General features: G+C 41.1%; 1 protein-coding gene across 31 annotated transcripts in view; it reads left to right on the forward strand.

Annotated features, from left to right (window-relative positions):
* The first annotated feature begins 7,195 nt into the window (after positions 1–7,195).
* KCNMA1 (potassium calcium-activated channel subfamily M alpha 1) overlaps positions 7,196–18,923 on the forward strand; it is a 476,353-nt gene continuing 464,625 nt past the window's right edge. For 21 of the 31 annotated variants that reach the window (XM_071811778.1, XM_071811779.1, XM_071811787.1 and 18 more), the window contains exon 1: positions 7,512–8,167. In XM_071811778.1, coding sequence (XP_071667879.1) covers positions 7,856–8,167 — 312 coding nt within the window. In that variant the 5' untranslated portion in view covers positions 7,512–7,855. The other 10 variants (XM_065843541.2, XM_065843542.2, XM_065843537.2 and 7 more) reach the window with 4 other exon arrangements.

The raw sequence follows: 18,923 nt of genomic DNA on the forward strand, positions 1-18,923 counted from the left end.
TCAGCTGCAAATAAATGGAGTGGCTGCTTATAAACAAATGGTCTCTCCTTTATGGTTTTAGTATGCTTGATGTCTGATTTTTGAGTGTTACACAGATTTACACCTGGTGGACAGAGCTGTTTTTCTGAGTGGCTGGTTTCAGTACACATACATCTTCCCATTTTTCTTTGTTTTTCACAATTAGTTGACTTTTATGAAAAAGTCCATTGGCCTAAATGGAGTAGAGCAGCAGTACAGTCCTGCTACTATTTACACAGTATCACAGTATGTTTGGGATTGGAAGGGACCTCAAAAGATCATCCAGTCCAATCCCCCTGCTGGAGCAGGAACGCCTAGGTGAGGTCGCACAGGCTTCCCAAGTGATTTTTGAAAACTGTACACCGCAGAGTTTGGCGCCCTACAGTACATTAAGGCTGGCAGCTGGTTTCCATTGTAGGGGCTCTGATTCTGAGAGCAGCATCTCTGCAAGTGCCACATGGCAAAGTTGGCTGCTAGACCTAAAGGAGAATTGCCCAGTGCAAACAGGCATCTTTAGAAATATCCTATTTTACCATGAAACTTCTCTCCCTTCCCTTCCCTTCCCTTCCCTTCCCTTCCCTTCCCTTCCCTTCCCTTCCCTTCCCTTCCCTTCCCTTCCCTTCCCTTCCCTTCCCTTCCCTTCCCTTCCCTTCCCTTCCCTTCCCTTCCCTTCCCTTCCCTTCCCTTCCCTTCCCTTCCCTTCCCTTCCCTTCCCTTCCCTTCCCTTCCCTTCCCGTCACATCTCAGAAGGGTCTAGAGTCAAAGCCAAATGCGTCCTAGAAGCAATTAAACAAAGCTACCTGGCCTATCCATTTCCAGTATGCAAGATATCAAATAAAATGAATGGCAAAATATTAAATGATGAGACCATAACCATTTAGTTCTCCAAATTAATTACATTTAAATAAATTAGTATTGGTCTTTGCAATCACTAGGCCAATACCTGAGCAGTTCTGGAATGCTTTGTTTGTAGCTAGCAGTCATAGCCACAGTGGGAATGCTGTTGGAAACTGCACAAAGGTATGGGAGACACACACTGCTTTGTGTTATCATGACAGTGACACAGAGAGGACTTAAGTGTTTGGTGTACTACTATAATATTTTCTGTATTACTCTGAAGTTTCTGGGCCTATCTGGAGGGACCAAAAGATGCCAATATTTATACAAAGCTCTGGAGAGCTGCTTCCACAAACCAAAGCCGCAAAGTGGTGCAGGACGGAATCCTGGCATTGCAGCGATATGTTGCAGGGTGACAGTGCTGGCCTGATTTCATACAACCCAACAAAATCAACACAAAGCAAAGTTAGAGAATTTTTACCCCACTTCTGGAGTGGATCTTTGTCCACTTCACATAACTTGTCTGTTCTCTCATTATCGTTCAGTACAGGGTGAAGGCTTTGCTGCTTCTCTCTATGGTTGGGATGGATGTCAAGGTCAACTCAGAAAAAGGGGAACTAGTGGTTTAGGAGAGACATTTCAAAGGTCTTTTTAAAAATTTGATTTGTTTTGAGTATTGTTTTGATTCATTGTTCAACTGCTAGTTCTGTATCTCCTTTGTTAGCCTACCTGTGTTTTAACAGTGGTTCTTACTATTCTGTCTTCAGAATGTCCCCCATATCTTCCTGCTTGCTTCTCTCCTGTGGCAAAATACCTGACTGGAATAGAAGATCATTAGTAGAAACAGTAATAAACAGGCTCTGATTTGCAGGAGTCTAGAGTGCTTTTAAGTGTGTGGATTGATATTTATTAAATGCACTTATGGACCTCAGAGGATATAATATGGCTTAATATTGCTCCTGAAGTCATAATTTCTGCTGTCACCTTTTTTCAGATGCTAGACATGTCTTATTAACATTCCATTACATCTTAACATTCCATAAACAATACTAATTTTCCAATGGGAAGTGTCCTACTGGCAAGAAATAACACATCTAACCAAATACTGTGTGATCCAGGTCATTTGGTAAGAGGAAAATGAGGACAAGAACGTATGCTTATGTCTAATAAACAAAATATGAGGATATCCAAGAAGTGCCCTAAATACATACATACATATATATATATATATATATATATATATATATATATATATATATATATGTATATATATTTGAAAAAAAAATCCATGGAAAATATCTTTGTAACATGAATTTGTATTAAATTTCTATTCATACCGTATGGATTAACACGAACAAGGCATTTGCTCTAATATTTTATTTGGCTGGATTGAGTGCAAGGGTTCCAGTGCTCTGGAGATGATCACTCTGAATGATTGGATGACCCATTAAAACATTCTGCTGAGATACGTCTTTGTCCCGCCAGCTGGAGGATTTTGCCAGGGTTAAGTGCCAAAATAGATCTCAATACAAAAGTTTTAACTAATTCAAGGGAAGTGTTATGCAACCTTGCTGCCAAGAATAGTGCTCATTTATACTGTTACAGAGAGATGTGATGAACTTGAATTTATTCATATTTGCAAAGTGCTTTGATAAAAAGGCGTTATAGAGTGCAATACATTATCATGCTAAATATGTAGTTCAGTCTTTGAACAGGGATTGGGTAGATGCAAAATAAGCTAAACAGGATTTCCAGTTAATATGCACTGAAATAGTCTGACTAAACTCTATGAAATGAACAAATGCCAAAGATAATAATTTGTCATATGCAAATATATAGTTATATGCAACCATGGTAGTCTTATATGTATGTTAGTATCACCTCCTGCAAATGTTTCCTCTTTAGAGTATGTTTTACATGTGTTTTACATCAGCATGGGATCTTCTTCAGTGTCTCAGAGAGCAAATATTTTGCATTAAAACAAAAATTGCTCAGAATTATTTCATGATAAGTTTTTGTTTCCTGTACCTGTCTAATCACTACAACTGTATTATTTTTCACCCTTCTCCCAGGACAAAGTAGGAATAGTGAAGAACAGTATTAAAGCAAGGCTCAGAGTTAAATATGCAAGACATCTGTGATTAAACATAAAGTCTGGTTGATATTTTGTCTCCATCATTTGATGTCAAGACCAAGTGCCCAAGCAATATAGATCTAGCCCGTTGACAAGTAAACAATTTTTATTATTATTTTATTGTACTTCTGCGTGCAAGTTCTTGCTCTGTCATAGTTACTGAAACGATATAAAAGCTAACAGCATGTTCTATGGTGACAATGTAAAGAACAAGGCTGTTGGTCACAAATAGTAATAATTCATGCTGGCTAACCTATCATATAAGGTGACAACAGCACGTCCTATAAGGGATTGTTCATGTAGCAACCTGCAGCCTGGTGTTGCAGAGGATAAATACCAAATTGTTGGAACTTTGACTTTTTTAACTTGGAAACGTATTTACCTTTAGAGAAGCTTAATTTGCTTGTTCAACATGTACTCTGTACCTTTAATTAAATGGGAAGGTTTTATATATAACCATTAAAGAAACAAGTTGTGGCAAACAAGTTCCTCACTCTTCCTTACTTGTATATTTACTTTATCTATTTGCTAAAATCAAAATCGTCCTGTGTGTTGAGATCATTGCTGAATTTGGGCGGGCGTGTGGGGGGGTGTCTTTAATTGCAAAGATCCAGGTTTGATGATTATTTTGAATACTTTCTGTCTGTAGTACTGTACACAGAATATCCACAAGAGGGAACTGTTTTACATAAAGAGGAGTCATTTCGTTGCTGCTAAAATACTGCTTTCTGGAACCAAACCCTCTGGATTGATGTTGAGCTGGCATGATTACGTCCTGGACTATGCTATGTGGCAGCAACAGGAAAAACACTGGAACAGACAGTGTTTTTTATGTTATGTAAACAGTACTCAGTTAAATAAGTCAATTTTGAGCTCTTCTGTTGAAATATTAAATAGAAAACTAATCTGAAAACTAATCCACCTAAATTCAGTGTTTGCTTGGAATAGATCTCTCTAAGAAAGAGCTGGGAAACCTTGTTTGGTCTGAGGGGAACATGAAATGCAGTTGTTGCTTCAGTAAATGAAGCATGCAGCCCCAGTGTGCTTTTTCAAGCTCCATTTTATAAAACCCGTACTAGACAGAAGACCTTTCCTTATTCATAAAGGTCTAAGCTCAAATGGTACTTGAGTGGCTCTCGTTCAAGTATCATTTGTATCTCTGCCTGTAAATCAGTGAATACAAAGTTACCTACTTTATATACCCTTTGTCTTCAGCAGGTAATTCCTCTTGAGCGAAGTTTTCACTGCTAAGTTTCGCCAGTTGGTATCAACGAGCTTACCTTTGTATGTGAGTTTCATCATAAATATTTGTAGAACTGAGGCCTATTTGTATAAATAGGAGGAGTTCTGTTTATATAGTTAACAGGAAAGCTTTTTCCCTGGATATATAGTGTGAAATTTACAAGCTAGAACCCCTAGTGTATGTGTTGGTTGGTTTATGAATGGCTTTTGAGTAGAACTTTAAATCAGTTTTTTACAAGTGATCTCAATAAATCTCTTACCCCTGTCTAAATCTGTGTGTAAATGTTGTATAAACATGTTCAAATCAAATTATATTAAAGCACAGTCTATATCCTGTGGTGTACTTGGTTTGCTTTAGTCTGATTTTTTTCTTTAGGACTATACTTTGTACTTGTGGGTACAGTGTTATGGGGATGGTATTTTAGAAGTGCCTGATGGTCCTGTTTGTACCTGGACTGCTCATGAAACCAGTGTCTGCACCACTCAGCTGCAACAGTACCCAGGGTCAAATAAATACTTTTAAACTTATACCTTCTGAATGTATATAGTGAGAAAACAGATTTTCAGACTGCAGCCTCTCTGTCAAATCTTCCGGGCCCTCTCAAACAACAGCAAGAAAAGATGTACTCCATATGTCAGCAGCTTCAGAGACCCAGCCCTTGTTATTTACCAGCCCAGAATACAGAAGAAACTTCACCCTGCAAAAGCCCTCCCTGGGATATGCTCTGCTACTGCTGTTCATTGCCCAGGTCTTCCAAGGTGCACAAGGCTTGTGGTTTCCATTAGCTATAAGAGCATCTGTAAGTACCTGGTGCTTCTGAAGGTCAGACATTGAGTGGCTGTGTTATGATGCTGCTGGCTTGTTCCACTCCTGGCATTTCCTGATGGATAAAAGGATGTGTAGGTATGTGTACAGCTGTGAAAAGCGTGCTCCTTGAACACCAACCCAGGAATACAGAGCAAATCATCAGGACTAGGTTCTGGGCCCAGGTCCCAAGGTGTGTGATCCTGCCACAACAACACTTCGTGGCCCAGGTGGCTGTGGGAACAGTATCAACCCTTTCATTATCAAATGAAAGACGTGGGAAGGGGGAGCACCTGTGGCAGCGCAGTGTGGGGTTGCATGTTGCAGCTGTGGCATGCAGTTTCTTTTCAACCTGACTTGTTTTGTGCATCTAGGAATCCTCCACTTAATTCCCTCTTAGAACAGTCTCCTGAGAACAGGCTGCCTCAGGTGCACTATATAACTATCAGTTTTCCTTCAGGATCCAGTAAAGTAGTATTTTCTCACCTGTATATACCTCCATATTATTGTCTAAGGCTTTCTCTATTCAGAGGCCTCTGTTAATTGCTTCTTGAAAAAGGTAGCCCTCTCTTGAAGGAACCAACTGGAAGAACAGACTGGAGTGAGATATAATGATAAACTCATTAAGTTAGACAAATGGTGGTGTTATTGCACAAAAAAGTGGAGGTGAGAGAGTTAGAGAGCCCCATAAAAAGCTTTGAGAACTGTTAAAATCTCATTACCATCACCTAAGTAGAAAACAAAAATAAACTCACGGCCAATGCAGAAACAGGAACTACTCCTGGTAAAGGTTAAGAGATTACTATTTCATAATGGTGGCTCTGTGCATGTGTAGTGACTAGATCAGATGTGGAAATGTCATGAACACATAGGCTGTTGTATTTTTCCTTTGGAAAGATGTCAAGAGGATCTGCACAATACTTTGTACAGACAACCAGGTAAGCAGACCATGCCAAATGGAGATTTTCACTTTTTACATAAATAAAGATACAAATACATACACAAATGTGCTTTTCAATGGGAATCTGGGGGAAAAAAAAAGGCAACAAATATCCAGATTTTCTTACTGGATTCCACTCCCTTCCAGCAAGTCATTTTAAATTGCTATTTATATTTCTAAGGGTTAACTTCAGGAATGTTCTTGGGATGTGCAGCAATTTATGGTGCGTTTTCGGAGCTTTTGCAGTATCTCCCCGTGTCAAATAAAGACAAACCAAGAACGCCTTCAGCAGAAAGACCTGCGCCACAGTTCCCCGATAGTTATTTCACGCTCTGTCTCCGCGTTTCCAAACCAGCACCCCCCGCTCGCATCCCTGGGCACCTGCTGCTGCAACTCAACCGCCTCCTGCAAGCCCCGAGCGCGTCCCCCTCCCCTCCCTCCCGCTGCCCCCATCTGCAAGCCCCGGCCCGGCCGCCCCCAAAGGCACCTTTGCAGCCGTGCTGCGGAGGGGCCGCGCTCCCCATGTCGCACTGCGCGGCGCGGGAGGGCTGGGGGAGATGGGCACCGGGGGAACCGGCACCGGGGGAGCCGGCGGGGCTGCGGGGGCCGGGGCCGTGACAGCGCCGTGCGTTAGCCGCTGCGTCATGACATCCGCCACTCCAGCCCCGCGCACGGCCGCGCGCGGGGGGGCTCTGCCGCCCGCCCCCGCCCCACCGCGGCTGCGGAGAGCGCTGCGCCGGCGATGGACCCGCTTGGGCCGGCAGGACTTGTTGGACCGGCAGCTCCCCGGCGCGGCCGGGCACCGTCTCGCCGCCACCTGTGAAGCGCCTCGGCTCCCCCCGCTTCACCGTCCTTCGGAGCAGTCGCTCGGCGCCTCGGCGGCCCCGCGAGCGGGACCGAGCGGCCGCGGGGCGGGGATCGGAGCTGCCCATGGGGGGCCGGGAGCCCGCCTGAGCCGACGCTCTCACCCCCTGTGGCAGCGCGGCGTCCCAGGCCGGCCCGGCACCCCCTCCCCGCGGGGCCCTTCATGCGCCCCGCGCAGGGCCGCGGCTGCGGGGCCGTCGCGTCCCCCGGCAGCAGATAGGGAGGGGCGGGGAGCCGGCGGCGCCTCTGCGCGTGTGGGAGCAACAGCCTGAGCGACAGCCTGAGCCCTGGAGGGAGCTCCTGAAGGATGGGCGAGGAGGCGGCGGCAGCAGCGGCAGCGCACGCACAGATGGGCCAGCGGAGGATGAATTAGAAGCCACAGGAGGCTGCTGCCGGCACCGAGGGGGGAAGAGGAGAGGAAGGGGCTGGACTTGGAAGAGGAGGAGGAGGAGGGTGCGCGGGGGGGGACTGAGTGTCGCTAATAACAAGTTAAAGACTAATAACAATAATAACAGACCACCTCCGGGAAGATCCGCGGCAGAGGCTGGGAGATCCCCGCTGAGGCCAGCGGGGTTGCAGCGCTGGGTATCTTGGAGAGACGCTCCGAGGCATCAGTTTGTGGTGGTGGTGGATGATTTTTTTTTCGGGGGTGGGCGGGGTGGGGGCTATGTATGCGGGAGAAGGAAGGGGTGGGAATCTAAGGAGAAGACTACCTTTTTGTTATTATTATTATTTTTAATATATTATTTTCACCGTACAAGGAGGACGCTCGGAATTCACCGGCCTGTCGGCTCCCGAGAGGGACCCGGGGATTGTGCGGTCGCTTAATTTTATTTTTGCTTTGTTTCGTTTGTTTTGATTTGGGGTTTTTTATTTTTATTATTATTTTTCTTTTTCCGCTGAGCAGCAGCGGCGGCAGCAGCAGCAGCAATATGGCTGGTGATGGGTTTTTTGGGGGGCGCTGGCGGCGGGAGGAGCTCTCGGCAGCCCCTGCGCGCCCGGCTCGCTGTTAGCTATGGCAAATGGCAGCGGCGGCGGCTCTTACCCGGGCGGCAGCGGCGGCGGCGGCATTAGAATGAGTAACAATATCAACGCCAACAATCTCAACACAGACTCGTCCTCCTCCCCCGTCAATGTGCCCAAGATGGATGCGCTGATCATCCCGGTGACCATGGAGGTGCCCTGCGATAGCCGCGGACAGCGCATGTGGTGGGCTTTCCTCGCCTCATCCATGGTCACTTTCTTTGGGGGACTGTTTATCATCCTGCTGTGGAGGACCCTCAAGTACCTGTGGACTGTCTGCTGCCACTGCGGGGTCAAAAACAAGGTAACTGCCCTTGCCCTTCCCCTCCTGGTGCCGGTTATGGTTTGGTGTGGTGATGATGGTGGTGATGAGGAGGAGTAGTGGGAGCCTAGCCTCGTAGAGCAGCACACCTGTGTGCGGTAGCACTGGAGGAGACGCCTTGGGGCTATAATTGCATGGCCGTGTGCTCTCATGGTAGGGTTGCCACAGGCTGTTGGGAGCCGCAATGTGGGGAGTGTGGCTGGAGGAGGGAGGTGTTGGGTGTATCCGTGAGACATGCCCCCTGCCTCCCTCTCTCCCTCCCACCCTATATGATTTTGCCTGATGGCACAAAAGTTAAACCTGGTGTTGGCTCACCCTCTCAGTGAGGCACATGCTGCGGTAGTGGGACAGTGTGGTTCTGAAATTGTTCTGCATCCCCAGGACCACATATGATGGAGGGGTGGGAGTGTTTATTTACCAATCTAAACTCTCAGTTCTCTTGTTGAATGAGAAACTTTGTCAAGATTGAAAAGGTAAACTTCTCACTCAAGTCAATCTTCTTAAAACTAGTTCCACTCCCTGAGAATCTTTGGCAGTTCTGTTTGATTAATGAAATGTAGATATAAAAATATTTAGAGCATTTGTAAGTAACAAACTAGATCAATAGTCTTTTAACCTAAGTGTGGAAGCTTTGAGGTGACCTGTCTGCCCCTTTGATTTTTGCGTATTACCAGGTGGAAGAAAGTGTAGTACATTAAGTAAGGTCCACTTCTGGTTTGAAAGGTCTCTTTCAAACCAAAGCCAAGAACATGCTCAGGTCTAAACTTCCATTTTTGTTTAAGACAAATGGGATAGAAAGTGTTAAGACTCTGTATTTGTGAAAGTGGATTTTGACAGACCCCAAAATAGACCAGCAGCTGGAGTTTCTCCCCTTCCCTTTTCACATTTTTTGGATTACAAATGGAATAATATCTGCTACAGTTATTCCTGGCACACAGACACCCATAAAAACACACACACCTTTTAATATATGGTTGCTAGGTTGCTGGCTTGCTTTGACGTACAGTGAGCTGTCTTCCCCCTTCTCCTGTCCCCTCCCCCCTAAACACATTTGATACAGCATGTAACCCAGCTGTACGAGCGATCCAACACTAAGGGGAAACCAGAAACAAAGTTGGAGTGTGAGAAGTTAATGGTACTTGTTTGTTTGGGTTTAGCGAGGTAGGTGTTCAGTTCAGATTGCTGAAACAAACCTCTACATCCCAGTTGGAAGTAGAACAGTTACTTGGCCTATCTATGGAAGAAGTGATTGCTAGAGATAAGGAATAAATAAGAGCTTTTAACTCAACCTTAGTCTCAGGAAACCTTCCAGTCAGTATCGCTTTTCTGTAGACATTTTTTGTTTTGTTCAAAACCAAACCTGAACTTAGAGAATTGTTAGCCAGGTATGATGACAAAGCTCAAATAAATTTGCGATAATAAGTGTATCTTGCAAAATGCCATATCCTACAACAGTGAAACACAATTTTTCAAGAATGGGTGGGTAGTTAAGACTTACCTTCAGTTTCTTGTGTGTGTGTTAACATTTTTCTCTCCACATGATAAGACAAATCTGCAAGGGCTATCAGGGATCTTGCTGAAAAAGAAAATCCTACAGGTTATCACCTTACGCTTCTTTCCTTGAGAGAAGGAAAAGTTAGGCACTTGTACAAAGACTTCTTATGCAGTGTTTTGATGGGTGTAATTGGTTTGATAGTCCATTGTTGGGTCAGTTAAACCAGTTCATTCACTTCTTAATCAGTACAGAAAGGCATTTCCAAATTGTCTTTAAAACCTCTTAAGCTAAATGTATCAGCTTGCTAAATAGCAGGTATCATTGAGAAGTTCCAACACTTCAAGTGTGAATGACTGGCCATACCGTGGCTATGTCAGGTTGCAAGACTTGAGTTTATTTCATGTTTGAGACCTGAAGTAGCTATGTCTGTGAATATCATTCCCTGAGGTAGGAGGATTAAGGACTCTGCAGGCAGGGGGAGATATATGTCTCTTTTTAGATTGTATTTGTTGTACTTGTAAGGGTTTCCAAATCTTTGGTGAAGAACTTTCAAGGGCTGATCCTTCATTGCTTACATGCTAAAATGGGGAATTGGAGGGAATTCTGTGTGTGCAACAAGTAACTAGTTATTGCAGTACTTTTTTTCTAGTTTTTAGGGTGTAAAGTCTAACTGAAGTAACAACTTGAAATGTCTTAAACTTTACTCTTATCGAACACACATGTTGTGCTTCCTGGTAACTTGGGAAAGGCTTCTGAGGCTGCAGCTGAAAAATGTGAATGCATATAAATGCTATGTCAACTATATTGGACCTGCTAGCTAAAGGAATTTTACAGGAAGTAGCTCCTCCTACTGTGGGACTGAAGAAGTTTTCTGCGTGTTAGGATTTTCCTTCCCTGTGTTACCTCTTCTGCTGCTCTGCAGGTTGGAGCAGAGTTGGGTGATCCAACATTGTCTCACCATCTACATAAAGAGTGGTCCCAGTGAGTGACCTAAAAGAAGTCTTAATTATGTCTACTTTCTGCGGCTTTTATTGAATAATTCACATATATATGTGAATAATTCACAGAGTTACTGTGCTAACACCCAGGTCCATATATGTTGTTGCCTGGAACTGCAAAAAGTTTCATTTGTTTCCTGCTATGTTCTAAGTGCAACATTGTATTCTTCAGATTTATCAATGATGGTCAGCTTGATTTTGGGATGTAACACTTTTTAATGATTGCATAAAAGGATTTAGATTCCGCCCCCCCCCAACTCATTGAATTTAAGGCTGCAAATAAACAATTTAACACTTTGTAGTATGAAATTTCACTACAGTGGGTTTTTTGTGTGTGTCTATGTGTTTTTTTTTGTGGTTTTTTTTTTTTTTTTGAGATTAAAAAAATCAAGATACTGTAAATCAAAAATATGAAAACTTCTGGTAACAATGATAAACATTGCCCCTTAAAATTCCATATTGAATTCATGTCATCATATATGAATGGAACATTAATACTAATCATGTACTAAAAATGGTTGCTGGAGTTTTAGGATTTTTATGCTCCATGCTTGCTTTGCAAGATGACATTTTCTAAAACCTGTCAAAAAACAAAATGTAAATCTTGACCTGTGTTGTCAGTGCTTTGTATAATGTGAGAGTCATTACAGTTGAAGGCCTTGTATTCCTTTATTTAATGTGGTATATAATTTTACATGTAATTCTTCCAAAATTAGCTACAGTAGTATTGCAGAGACTTAACAAATACTGCTTTTCTCCTTAGTGTTTACATCTACACTTTTAGGAATGCTTAGCTGTTGTTAAAGAACTTATCTCTCTTTGCTTTTTCTTTGTCCCTTGACCAACTCATTCCTATTGGTGTATGAAAAGTAGAATGTAAGATTGAAATTCAGTGGGCTGGACTCTGACACCATTAGTTGCTCTCATTTCTGAAAATAACAAAATAAAATAAATATACATGCTGAGGCACACAGTACACGTAGTGGCTAAATGTGCATTATACAATCTGTAATTTGTTTAATTATGTGGATCTGCTACTGCATTTTCTATGCTCCTGAAGGGCATTTTCTCCTGACATTATCTGATACTGTATTTTGGATTTGAACAAACTCAAACAAGAAGAAGGAGTGGAATGAGAGAGCACAAGTCTGGGCCACAGCCAGATCCTGAAGCCAGCCGGTGCAGAATGAAATGACATTTGTCTCCTTTTGAAGAGTATGATACCAGAACCCATATCATTGCTTCTTGATTCCCCAAAGAGTGGTACCTCTTATCTACCTTATGCCTTCAGGGCTCTAGCAGGTAGGATATGTCTTTATCGCTGTACTCTTGTTGGAATGGTTTCAATGTTTTGGAGAGCTTTTCCTCCCCCCAATCCAGGACTTGTATACATATACAATTAAATTTATGATTATTGATAGCAGTTGCTAGTCTGAAATGACAAGCCGTAATAGCCTTCTTTGATATTGGATGATATATTTTGGAAGTTTAATAAATTATACAGTGCTAGATTTTGGCAGTGGAAACCAAGCAACTTTCTCATTTGTTTTGAATAAAAAAAACCAACCCAGTTTTTACTGCTAGTACATATTTGCAGAAATCTTTGAAAAGTTATGAGTTTTCACTCAGACCTCTAAGGCCTGAGAAAACTTGGAAGTGAAAAAATATCAGTTTTCCCTAAAAGAAGCAGCATTTCTACCAAACTGGCTCTTAAATACCTGGGTTCGTTGTTTTCCTAGAAATATAATACCTGCGCAAACATCCTCTACAAATAAAACTATATAAACAAACTCAAACCAAAGCACTATATACTAAGAAAAATATGAGAGTACATTGGAAGGCGTGTGAGGACATGGAATCCCGAAGATCCTTTCATTTAGATCTGTGCGTGGAAACCTCACCTTGACTCTCTTGAAGATGTACGGAGCAGAGGCATACGAACAACTGGGAGGCTCAGGGGCTTAGCAGCGGACTGTAATGCATTTCGCTTGTCAGTCACATGCGCAGCTTGGCGCAAGGCACCAAATCATTCCTGTCTCATGGCTGTCAGGTGGTCTGTGCGTAATTACTCCATGAGTGTCCCACTGGCCAGGTTGCCAGCTGAGAGATGGACATGGTGGAGAGGTCAAGGACTGAAGAAAAGGTGCTCGCAGCTCTTTGCACATGGTGTTTCTACAAGTGAAAAAGACACCGGTATGGAGCGGTGTGTGCTGCTGTTTTTCGTGCTGTGAAGACAAAGACACTTTTGGCTCTCTGGAGCTCATAATGGATCTCGTATTTTATAAATACATGATAAAACTGGTAGTGCATGCAGAAGAGAAATGTATGGACACGGATTTAAGCTGTAAACCAAACAACATGGACTAAAATTTTATTTTGTTGCGGTATCATACTTAATTTCAAGGCTTTGCAACACGCATTAAAGGAGAAAATCTGTGCTCAGAAGGAATTTGCAACTCTCGGAAGTTTGCAGATCTGTAAATGCTGATTGGAAATCATTACCTTTCACAATTTTTTTCCAGTTTAGCTTGATAGAAGGTATGCCTGCAACAGAGAACAAAAAGTTTATAAATAACAATGATGTACAGATGCGGTTTTGGTGCAGTGGGATTTCTTAATGCAGAATGAGGGCAGTTTACAGCCCCGGAGGTAGAAACATGAAAAATTTAGAGAACGCTAGTCCAAAGCATAATCTCTGTAGGGACAGGATCTAATTGGTATAATTTAAAAAGCAATGATGTTCCATGTCTGTCCTGTACTATTGCAAGAAAGTGGATTGTCAGTCTTGGTCATAGAGTGTCCTTCATGGAACAAATCTTAAAAAGAAGCAGTAATCTCTAGTCAGCAGGTAAAATACAGAACAATGGTTAATGTTCCTTCAGAGATGGGCTCTGCTATTCTGTGGAATCCAACTTAGGTTGACAAAAGTTTTTGTGAACTTCAGGGTTGGCTGGTAATAATTCCTTGTCAAGATCAGGCTGTAATTCAGCAGCACTGAAGCATTCTGTAGTGTGAGATTGCAGGACAGCTCTAGGTGAAATTATGGGATGTGTTACCCTTTAGGTTTTGTTAAACATCTCTAGTCATATTGTATAAAATGATGTATCTATCAGAAGTCTGAGAAGGACACAGTGAATACAGCTTGTGGTGGTTTTCTAAGGGAAAGATTACGGAAACATTTTGTGTGGGTGTTAATAGTTAAAAAATATTTTTTCTCCCCCACATATAATTCCACTGACAAAAGCAAAGGGACTACGCTTTAAGAAGCTAGCATAAAATGCTGTGTTTCTGGAATGCGTTCATATGCTGCTATGTGATTGAAGACTTAGAAACAGAATAATAGATTATTTCAAGGTGGAAGGGACCCATAAGGATCACTGAGTCCAACTCCTTCTTTCTCCCAGGGCTGCAGTGCTTGACTTTTCCACCCAGGCTGCAAAGTGAGTGCAAAACTCTGTTAGATCACAAGAGCAGACTGGCATTTACGCCAGCTTTGCACAGTGCTAAATACACAAATTCCAGATTAGACCTCGTGGTTTGTAAGTGTGACCACTCTGTCTATGGCACGTAGCTCACCCTGAGTGACAATGAAAGATAGAAATGCAGCAGAAGTTTCTTAGCACTTTTTCCAACAACATAGCTGGATGAATAAATGAGAAAGATAGATACCTATTTTCCATGCCTGTCAGATGGAAAGTCAGGAAAGGCCCATTTTGAATCCTGATGGTATTTACGGCCTGAGAATACATCAGGTTTGCCTCTTTGTGAGGAACACTTTATTCCCATATATAGTATGCATGGCTCTGTTTGAATTAATGTGCTGCCACTGAAATGTATTCAGTTTGCTTTAAGATGATATATTGCGTGTATTTATCTGTTTGAGATTTACAGAAATAGCGTTATCCAAAGCCTGTTGACGCAGAGGGAGGCTATCCTAATAACTTCAATGGTTTTGGACTCAGGCCTGAATGCTCACAGTGTTCTAGATGAATGAGATATTTTTTTCAAATGATTCTTATGTTAACATTTTAAGCTTTCAAAAGCTTTTTCTTTTATTGTAATGAGATGTGTTTACTTGACTGTGTCTGGTATTTCAACATTAGAAACACGATATTTAAAAATTGCGCGTGGTATGTTTCCATTCCAGTTCAGACTTACCCCTTCTGCCAGGTCCCCCTTTGAAATCAAAATTTGGTTGCTTGAACTACTGATGATATCCAATCATGGCAACTCCTCTGCAAGCAGATGTGTAACAGCAAATATTGGCTCTTTATTTAGAATAGGTGCCTGTTTAGTGGAACTGGCAAAGGTCCCTTGCCCCATGAATCACCTGCAAGATGGACACAGATTTGCAGCTGCAGTCCTGAGTCCTGGAAATCCCTTTGCATGTCCTTAACTTTACTACCTAATTCAAGTATCAGAATTGTTAACATATAGTGGAGAAAAAAGACAAATCTTATCCCCAGACCAGAAGAGTGTTGAGCAGTACTGTAACATCATAAACAATGGCAGCATAATGCAGCAACTGGGCTGGAATTTGAGTGGCTTGTCACTGTAACTGCTAGATAAAGGTCGTAGCTGGTGCAGAGCCCTTCACATACTTTCAGATATCGTGGTGAATCCTTTGGCTACAAGTGATTTATCATAATTTTTTGGAAGTGAGTTTGCCGATCAACAGGCAGATGTCGTGTGGTGTTTTACATTTTCTAGGTTATCTACTTTGGTTTTAACAGCTGAAAGAAGAAAACCTCCTTTTTCCTCTTCCTTTTAATCGCAACAGTCTAGTTAGGAGACAACATTGCAGGGTCTGTCTGTATGGGGGGCAGACATTTTTCCCACGAGGGATTTTTTTTTAATGCTTTGATTATACACTTCTGATAAATTTATTTTATTATATGAGAAGTTTTTACTAGCTTTTTTGTTAGTTTTCTTCTATTCCCAATACATTTATATCCAAAGGTGTCTGGTTCCTTCAGCATCAGAGTCAGCTGCTGTTTTTATGTTTGCATTATTTTCAGATTGCTTAAGGCTCTCAGCAATAATGTGTACTTGTTTCCTTGAGTCTTTTACTGTAGTCTTATTTTTCTGCTGTTGGCAGGATAAGGTTATACTCACCATTTGTTATGTTGTGGTTTTTTTTAGAGACGTGAATGATATGCTTAAGGAATGTCTTCTATTGAGGGACGGTCTGGTTTTTGCTTTAAGGCCATACCAAATTTTACTTGACTAAATATTGATTTTCTTTTTGTGACTCTGCTTTTTATGTGTAAGGTATAGTGTTGTCTTTTCATGAGTCAGAAATGCAGAATCCATGTTATAGATCTGTTGTTCCTAAATAATACAACACTAAAAACTTCACAGTTTTGATATTTGCAAAAATAATCTTAGTTTCTTTGCTGGAATGTGTCCCTAGGATATAATAAAGTTTTAATTTACTGTAAGTGGAAAATACCATCCAAAGTCTGGAGCTTTAGCTCTGCCTGTATGATTTAAGTAATAAAATGTTAATGTTAGCTTAAATGATTTTGTACTATAGGGAAACCTTGATAACTTTGAGTTGCCAACTGAATGATAAGATTTGATTCCAGAAGTATGTCTACAAGGTTGATGCACACCCACTAATAAAAAACATTTATTTCAAGCTAATTGCTCTTAGAAATACCTTTAATAAAGAATAAATAGAATAAAACAGACTTTTCATTCTCCAGCACTGAAATTGTGGGGGTAATCAGAACATGTTATCATTTCCATGGCTTTGCCTTTATGGACTGTACATGCCATTATTTGTCTTCGGGTTTGTGTTCTTTGAAGTAAGAAATGCTAATGTCTTAGGGTGAATAGATCTTGATCTTGCTCCTGTGTCAGCTGTGTACAAAAGTAAAACGTATCCTTACAACTGATTTCAGAAATTGTATTTAGAAACCTTTCTTTCCTATTAAAGAGTGGTTGAATGAGAGAATATTTATTCATAATTTTTAGAGGTGGAAAATAGTTAAACCTCTAGGGTGAAACGTTTACCTAGTTTTTTAAACACCAAAGTAAACCCAGGATTTCATAGGTTTGTCTGTCTGCCTTTTATACACAGAGAAATAGAATATTCCATTTTGAAACAGCTAGTATTTCTGGCTGCAACAGTTCAAGGGTACTGCAGAAAAGACTCCAAATTTACTGCACTGGATGCAGTAAGAAAGTAAACCTGTTGAGTTGCTAATTGATAAAATCCTTTACAGCCAGGATATTGCTGAGTCCTCTTAAGAGGTGGGTCAGCTCACATAAGGAGTTGATTTCAGCCGTATTATGCAGTGTTTACATCTACTTTATGACTTGATAGGAAGTGAAGGTGATTTGAACCATACCTGCTCTGACATAATGACTGTTGAAGCTAAGTTACATCACTTACTGCTTTTTGAAAAACAAATCTAGTCCAGCAGAGCAAGCTAAGTATTTAATAGCAGCACTATTTCTGACTAAGATTGGGCTCACCGTCATGAACTGATGATTTGACTGTGCTAATAAATCAAAACTTTAAAGTCTGAGAGGGGACTGGCTACAAGGTACCTGAGCTGTGTTGCAAACAGGCTGTGACAATCAAGTGGTAGTAGCTCCAGATCCTAAACCATCGTCAGTGTTTTTAGGCATTTTTATTGAGCAGAAAGGATTTAACATGGATGAGGAATGCACTTTTGAAAGTAAACTCTAGTTTTTCTGCTGTGGTTCAGTGGATTCTCTACATTTATTAAAAGTGGAGAGAACGATAATGATAGCTTCAATTAAAGGTAAAAGTTCTAGAAAAGCTCCTGGCAATATAAGCAAACTTCTAAATATTGTGTCTCATGTATTTATATTCTCTCAGCTCAATACAAAAAAATCTTTAAAAACAAGAAGTACAGAAATAATTTTAAATGGTAAGTAAATGTAGGCTGTTGTCTAACTCCTATAGAAAAACCATAATGCCCATGACTTTTAAAACTGTTGGCTCTAACAGTTATAGGTAAACGAGAATGTACTCTGAGAGCTGATGAAAATGGCAATTCACTTAATCTCAGAACAAATTGTGTGTCTTAAGACCACAGCAGTGTTTTTGCCATTAAATCAGTTAAAGTAAAGGGTTCTTCACCTCTGTAATTAAATTGGTGGTGGTTCCTGGATGTCTGCTTTTATGTGATAACTTATTTTGATTTAATTTGGCTACTTTCTGGTAATTTAAAATAATATAAAGCTAAATTTAAATATTAGATTGTTCTTTTCTGAAAAAAGAAATACTGGTTTAACTATGCAGATTCTGTAGACAATGCTACATTGATGTCAAGTTTTTTTTAATTGTTGGATTTTTCAGAATTTAATTATAAGTTGGTTTTATTTGTCTTCTGGTCTTGGGCTTCTGATTAGCTTATGTAGTCTTGAGTTGATGCCCTTTATGCATGCCACGAGACCTCTGAGGTTAAAAACCTGAGATTCCTGTGTAGATGTGTGACACTCCAAGCTAAAAATTTATGAAAAAGTTTTAATATGCAGAAGGATGCAGTGTATCCCTTATGGAGACAGGCTTTGGAGAGGTGGCAGCACTGGTTGTAAGCTGGTTTGTGTTTCTTGTTGATGTGTTTGAAGTATTGTTTATCAATGCTTCTGCACCATTTAAGTTACATTTAGAGGACTTGTGGGTTTTGTAGTATTTTCTGCAAGTGGGAAAGTTCATTGCTAGGGTTTGAGGATATTGTTTTAAAATGTTCCGCTCGATACAAGGAATGTAGTGTATTCAAAATTTGACTTAAAAGGTCTATCTGAACTATTTTTATTGTTGTGGTATTCAGAGGCCACATGGTTTTGTAGGCTTAGTTGCGCCAGATCCTATTACCAGCTTGGACAAAGGGGCAATCCACTGTCTCATGCATCTTACGTTCTGAAAGCAGATAGTAGGGAGAAAGCAAGGAGAGAAGGAGGGTTGTGAAGGAATTGGGTTTGCTCCAGTCCATGTAAAGCAAGCTAGTGATGAAGATGAGCAGATTATTTCATTAATGTATGTCCAATTGCTCCGTTTGTTAGTTTTACAAAGGGAACATGGTTTGCAAGTCTATTAGATGAGTTATTATTTTTAAAGAACTACAAGTGCTTATAACTAAGTTCCTTTCTTGAAGATTTTTCTTTTTACATAAGCAGTGAATAAAAGAATTGTGAACCTTTATTTTGGATGAAATGAGATTTTAGTGGTAGTGTGTTGAGGAATTTGTAAGAATAGAAAAATAGT

This window comes from Patagioenas fasciata, chromosome 8, assembly GCF_037038585.1.
Source record: "Patagioenas fasciata isolate bPatFas1 chromosome 8, bPatFas1.hap1, whole genome shotgun sequence".
In the NCBI taxonomy this organism is placed as follows: Eukaryota; Metazoa; Chordata; class Aves; order Columbiformes; family Columbidae; genus Patagioenas; species Patagioenas fasciata.